Genomic DNA, 6,698 nt, shown 5'->3' with positions numbered 1-6,698 from the left:
TAGTAAGACTGATACTCGAGATTCCTTCGTCTTCCTCTTCGGATTCCGAAACCCTAGAAGTTCAAGAACCGATAGTTAACATGGCCCTTTCACTCAAAGATCATTGATACCCGTCTCGTTCAAGTCTACCTTCGTGCATCACCCTTCCTCTCGTAAATGGGAACAATTTCAAAATAAAAGCCCATCACATTAGCATGTTACCTAAATTTACCGGGAGTGAGGGTAAGGATCCTTATCTTTTTATCCAAGAATTCAAGGAAGTTTGTTCCCTCCAAAAGCTCCAACAATTAACGGAAGATTCAATTAGACTTAGGCTCATCAATTTTGCGCTTAAGGAGAATGCGAAAAAATGGTTGTATAGTCTTCTCGTTAATTCTATTTCCACGTGGGAGGGGTTTGTGGTAATGTTTCTTAAAAAGTATTTTCCAAACCATAAGACTACTCGAATTACAAATGAAATAAACCAATTTTATCAAAGGGAAAATGAGTTTTTTTGGAATTTTTTTGATCATTTCAAAAATCTTTTATCACAATGCCCCTATCATGGAATAGAAAAATGAAGACTTTGCAAAAACAGTTTATGAGGCCTTAGATAGTCAAATTACTGCGTTACTAGAGTCTATGTGCCAAGGTAAATTTATGGAGAAAGATGAGGACCAAGGGTGGGAATTTTTCGAGGACTTAGCAGAAACGACAATGTTGTGGGAGTTAACTAGGGAACCCAAAAATTCGATTGAGTCATCTAGCTCTAGAGGTTTGCACTCGATTGGAAACAATGTGGCAACCGATGACAAATTAGCTACCCTAACTAAGAGACTCGAAGCTTTAGAAACTAGTAAATCTCCCCCACAAATGTCAACGTACCCGAGTTACAATCCCGCAACCCAACCCTCACATGAGTTTGAACAAGTAAATGCAATGTTTCAAAATCTTAGAAGTGACCCATTTGCACCCACGTATAATCCGTGTTGGAGAAATCACCCAAATTTCTCATGGACCCAAGGACAAAATTGTCAAATTCCTCAACCCAATTTTCAAATGAATCAAGAGCCAACTTCTTTTCAAACTCCTTAACAAAATTTTCAACAAAGGCCCAACCCAAACTCTGACCCAAATCAAGGTCCAAATTCATGTCATAACCGAATTCAAACTCCTTTGAATCCTCCCGGTTTTAATGATCAGGATAAACGCCTTAATTCCTTAGAAAAGAGTTTGGAAGCCTTGGTGAGATCTCAAACTAATTTGACTCAATCCCAACAAACTTTCATGACAACCCTAACCCAAGATAGGCAACTCTTGCATTCTAATGTGCAAGCCATGTCTAAGTTAGAGGCCCAATTGAGTCAATTAGCTAGCACGTTGTGTCAGTGCGAGAAAAACAAATTTCCAAGTCAACCCGAGGTCAATCCTAAGTTTCCTCTCAATCAAAGACCTCCCGAAAATGTCAATGCGATCATCTCTCTAAGTTCGGGAAGTCAAGTAGATAACAAAGTTGGTGAACCAGTGAATGAAAATATGAAATCAATTCCTAAACCAAGTCCTTCTTTGTCAATCCATGTTTATGATAAGCCCGAATGTTCAAAAGCTCGTGAGTCTATGAGTGAACCTAGTCCTAGGCCCGTCTCTCAAAAGGCCAATGAAGAAGTTTATAAGCCAAGGGTTCCTTACCCACAAAGACTCATTCGCCCTAAACAATCGGCCCAAATGGAACAAATCTTAGACGTTTTCAAACATGTCAAGGTCAACATACCTCTCTTAGATGTCATTCAACAAGTTCCTTCTAATGATGAGTGTCTAAAAGATTTATGTACCCATAAGAAAACCACTTATGTTCCAAAGAAAGCCTTTTTGACCTCACAAGTTAGCTCGATTCTCTCGAATCAAATTCCCGTGAAATATAAGGACCCCGGTTGTCCTACAATTTCTTGTGTCATAGGCGATACTTTCGTAGATAAGGCTTTACTTGATTTAGGAGCGAGTGTGAATCTTCTTCCTTTCTCGATCTACCAAGCCCTAGGTCTAGGGGATCTCAAGACCGCCAATATGACCCTTCAACTAGCTGATCATTCTGTTAAAATGCCTAGGGGAGTTATTGAGGACGTGTTGATCAAAATCGGTGATTTTATCTTTCCCGTTGACTTTGCTGTTCTCGAGACTCAACCCGTCTCGAATCCTAGGAACCAAATTCCCATCATTTTAGGACGACCTTTTCTGGCGACATCCAATGCCTTAATCAATTGTAGGAATGGTTCGATGAAGCTCACATTTGGAAACATGACCATTGACTTAAACATTTTCAATGCAGGAAAAGAACCCAATGAGCTTTATGAACAACCAATAGGGGTTAATGTGGTCAACAAGTTTGTCACATGGTCTACTTTTGAGGATAGTGAGATTTAATCTCTTCTTAATGAGGATTTCAAAGTCAACCATGAGATTAATAGACAATATCACGAGACTTCGAAAGAGTTGAACTCGGAGGAGTTGTTAGGAAAATTGAACGACATTTGTTCCAAATAAGAGACTCCACCTGGGATTGTTAGTGTTAGCCCTAGGCCCGATTCTGAGAGTCACGTAGGTGAATCACCTACATTTGACTCATTGTTCCATCATTCGTATAGTGCCTTAGGAAAAGATGAAATCATTTCTTACCACGTTCCTATTGATTCATCCTTTAACCACAATTGCATAGTCTCTAATTTGCTTGATAATAAAGAAGCATTAAGTTGGTTTATGAAAAACATTAATGTTACTTATCCTTTAGGGGTGAACGATTCTCACGTGCTAGAGAAAGTCTTTGTAACTAAAAATTTTCGAAAACATTTTGACTCTTTCTCGAAGCTTCCTCCCATTTTTACTTCCAGAATTGGCTGAAGTGGTTCCTTAATCGAACCTTCCTTTATGAAGTTCAGGTATGGGGAAGGAAATGTGTGAGTGTGTGGGTCGTGTAAATTGCTTCAGTAGTTAATCAAAATCCCCTTCATTTCCTATTCAAGTATTTTTCCTTTTTACTCTCTCATTTCAATTCTCTCTTTTACATACAATGAGGACAATGCGTGATTTAGGTATGGGGAGGGCTTTAGTGTAACTTTAAAAAAATGAAAACCCTTGAAAGGCATATGTTAAGCCTATTTGTAATTAAGAGGTATCAACTCAACTCTGATAAGAAAGCAAGTAAATAGCAAGTACTATTAATCGGAATCTGTACGAAGAACGTCAAATGATTTATTGAAGATTTTATATCAGAAGAAATTCAGGATGCTGCTGCAAACCACTAAAAGAAGTTCACTAATATTTTCAAGCCTTAGTGTACAAATAATCTTTTGTAGCACGTCCATAAGATCGGAAGGTATAAAGTTTAAATACTTTATTTATTCAGAAGATTCCATATTGTGTCTACAATTGAAGAAGAACTCAGAAGACGAAGAATCGACGAACAAGCCACAGCTTAATTGTTCGATTGACAAGGAATATTTCATTCAGCTAGTTACAGATGAACCAGACAGTACATTTATGTATCAGCTTATCTGATTAAATATTCTGTGTCAAAAGAAGGTGGTCGTTCAATCAAGTCAAAGATCGTAATTGTTTAATGAAGACCGAAGACTCTGCTGCTGAAGAAAAGGGTTAAATGATTATCTAATTAATTATTTCACTTCTCAAAATAATTATATTGGATGTGTAATTTATTTCTTAAATTAATTCTCTAGCGAGTTAATTTAATTTATGAGTTTATGAATTTAATATAATTGAGTGAATATTAATTGGTTAATTAGTTAAAAGGAAAAAGAATTGTCTTGTTATTCATAAACAAGGTAAGACAATACAAAGGATTGTCTTGCCATGCTTTTTCCCCACTCCTGGACACGGGAAGACAATCCAGGAGATTGTCTTACCATATCAATTCAATGTCTTGCCTTGTCTTTTCAAGACAATCTTCAAGATTGTCTTGCCGAACGACTTGCAAGACAATATTGGAGATTGTCTTACCGTGCTCTACATTGTCTTACCGAAGGTAAGATTGTCTTACCTTGATTCTGATTGTCTTGCTAAGCTCTAGACAATCTCTCATATTGTCTTACCTTGTGTTAAATTGTCTTGCCTTGATTATTTCAGCAAGACAAAGTGTTTAGTTGTCTTAGCAAGTCATTGCATTGTCTTGTCTTAAATTTTCTTGCCTTGTTCATGGGATTTGCCTATAAATATGGCCTCCCACTTCATTTGTTCAATGTTCATTACATTTGTAAGCTTTCAAGTTGTGCTAAACTTGATATTCGTTAAATCCACAGTTTACTGTGCATTGATCACTCGGTTGTTTTAAACCGCTAAGTTAGAATACTTACTGTCGAATTTATTCTATGAACTAGTGGACTTTAAAAATGAACCATATTAATTATATAACGACTTACACATTGTTATATTAATTAATTAAAATCTGATTATCAAGTTAAACACCAGTCAGATTATTCCACGTCGATTATTTTGTGACGATTGTATACAACCCCCTCCCCCTCGCGTCTACAATCGTTTCGGGACCTAACAACCCTATAAAATAAAAAATAAGAAAAATCCCAAAATGGAGATGTTTTAGCTAAGTTGTCTTTACCCTCACTTGAAGTTTAGGAGTAGTTGGTGTTAGCATGTTTTCAAAAGTATATATATATACATACATACATATATATATATATATATATATATATATATATATGTAGTGTCTTTTAGATAATTTGAATGTAGTTGAGTAAGGTTGTCTTTTTGAAACTTGTATCAACCGATTTGTACTCGTAATTCAAAGATGGCACACACGTTTGCACAAGACCATAGATGGAGAGATTGTCTAGTGGTGTTATTCGATACCTGCAAGAGAACCCACATGTTGAAAAAATGTCGAATCGAACCTTTGCGAATAAAAAAAGTAGCAGAAAAAAAAAGAAAATAGAAAAGAAAAAAAAGAGATAGAAAAAGAAATAGCATAAACTACAGCAATACCCATTGTTCTTCATAGATAAAATCTCTAGATAATGGGCAAAAGTAGATTGACTAGTCTCGTTTTCTGGCCTTTGTTACTCAAGTTATTAAGTCCGTTGGGGGATTTCGAAACCTAGTGCCCTAAGTCTATTCAGGTTTGGGAGTCACTGACCTAAAGCTCGCTAAATGGGTAACATTGATTGCCTAAAAAAACGGATTAAATAAAGTCAATTAAAAAAAAGGAAAGAAAATAAAGAATAAGAGTTTATGAAGTTTGGCTAGATATTTGTTTCGATAGAGATTGGGTCAGTTCAATATTGGTTGAAAAAGAGAAAATGTCCTTAGGCGATTAGGATCCATCGAAGGCCTTAAATTCACTAAAAAATGAAAACACATCACCAAGACAACACACAAACTATAAGCATGCCAGATCAAAGACTGCTAGTCCTCCACGTGTTAGGAAGGAGACTTATGTTCCAAAGCCTAAAACCAAGGTTTACAAGGTTGTTGTTAAGGAAGTAAGTTCAGTCAAGGTTGACTCAAATATCTGTCCAAGAGGCTCTTTTGTTGCACCTAATAGAAATCAGTTCTTTAAGTTTGCTGGACCCAATCAAGTGTGAGTCCTAAAGAATGTTTAATCAAGTTGTCTTTTGCAGGGTGCCAGTGGAATTGTACGAGTTGTTTAGGTGGTTGACAGTGGAGCGTCAATGCACATGACTGGCATGGAATCCCTGCTGATAGTAGTGAGACAGGCAACTGGACCTTCAGTTACTTTTGCTGATAATAGCAAAGGTCGTACTGGTGGATATGGCAAGTATAAAGTTGGAAGGATCATCATAGAAGATATTGCCATAGTTGAAGGACTTCAACATAATCTCCTGAGTATCAGTCAGTTCTGTGACAAAGGATATTGCGTTCACTTTGAAAAGGAGATATGCGTATCATTAAACATATCAAGGATAAACGTCCTTCACTATGTGGCATAATGAAAGGCAACATTTACGTAGCTGATTTGTCTTCAGGACTAGAAAATGCAGTTCACTGTTTTTACGCAAAAGCGTCTGCTGAAGATCCACTGTAGCTATTGCAAATGGATTTGTTTGGCCCTGTGAATGTTACGTCAATTGATGGAGAAAGATATGCCTTGGTTCTTGTGGATAACTTCTCAAAATTTACTTGGGTTTACTTCCTGACTTCTAAGGATGAAACTCCAATGACAGTTATTGATCATATAAAGCAAGTTGAATTGGATAAGGGTGTGCCAGTAAAAGCAATAAGGTCAGATAATGGCACGGAATTCAAGAAATCAAACCCTAATCAACTTTTACTCTGAAAAGGGAATTAGATGGAAGTATTCAGCAACAAGGACTCCTCAACCATATGGAGTCTTCGAAATAAAGAATCGTACACTGATTGAAGCTGCAAGGACAATGATTGTTGAAGTAAAGCTTCCACTGTACTTTTGGGCTGAAGCTGTGACTACTGCCTGCTACACCCAGAATCGAACTTTGTTCAATAAGAATCATATGAAAACTCCATTTCAGCTGTACACCAACAAGAAACCATAAGTCAAACATCTTCATGTCTTTGGAGCTAAATGTTATGTTCTCAAAGATGGAGAAGAGAACTTGAACAAGTTTGAACCAAAGGCATCTGAAGCCATTTTTGTTGGTTATACTAATTTTTGTAATTGATACTCTGTTAGTGAAAGTTAGTGTCAATGTAACATT

The 6,698-nt window shown here is 36.7% G+C and overlaps 1 protein-coding gene across 1 annotated transcript; it reads left to right on the top strand.

Annotated features, from left to right (window-relative positions):
* Positions 1–1,317: 1,317 nt before the first annotated feature.
* On the top strand, positions 1,318–2,400 carry LOC135149492 (uncharacterized). Its single transcript, XM_064085219.1, has 2 exons — positions 1,318–1,807; positions 1,937–2,400. The coding sequence occupies exons 1-2, from the start codon at positions 1,318–1,320 to the stop codon at positions 2,398–2,400; spliced, it is 954 nt and encodes a 317-aa protein (XP_063941289.1).
* The last annotated feature ends 4,298 nt before the right edge of the window (positions 2,401–6,698 follow it).

This window comes from Daucus carota, chromosome 9, assembly GCF_001625215.2.
Source record: "Daucus carota subsp. sativus chromosome 9, DH1 v3.0, whole genome shotgun sequence".
Taxonomy (NCBI): domain Eukaryota; kingdom Viridiplantae; phylum Streptophyta; class Magnoliopsida; order Apiales; family Apiaceae; genus Daucus; species Daucus carota.
The sequence above is the reverse complement of the archived record's forward strand: the minus strand, read 5'-3'. Positions and strand labels throughout refer to the sequence as shown.

Bases quoted from the DNA above. Each gene is read 5' to 3' on its own strand.
- LOC135149492 (XM_064085219.1), top strand. From the start codon at position 1,318: ATGTCTAAGTTAGAGGCCCAATTGAGTCAATTAGCTAGCACGTTGTGT. The intron at 1,808-1,936 runs GTACCCATAAGA...CTTGTGTCATAG, and splicing joins TGAGTGTCTAAAAGATTTAT to GCGATACTTTCGTAGATAAG.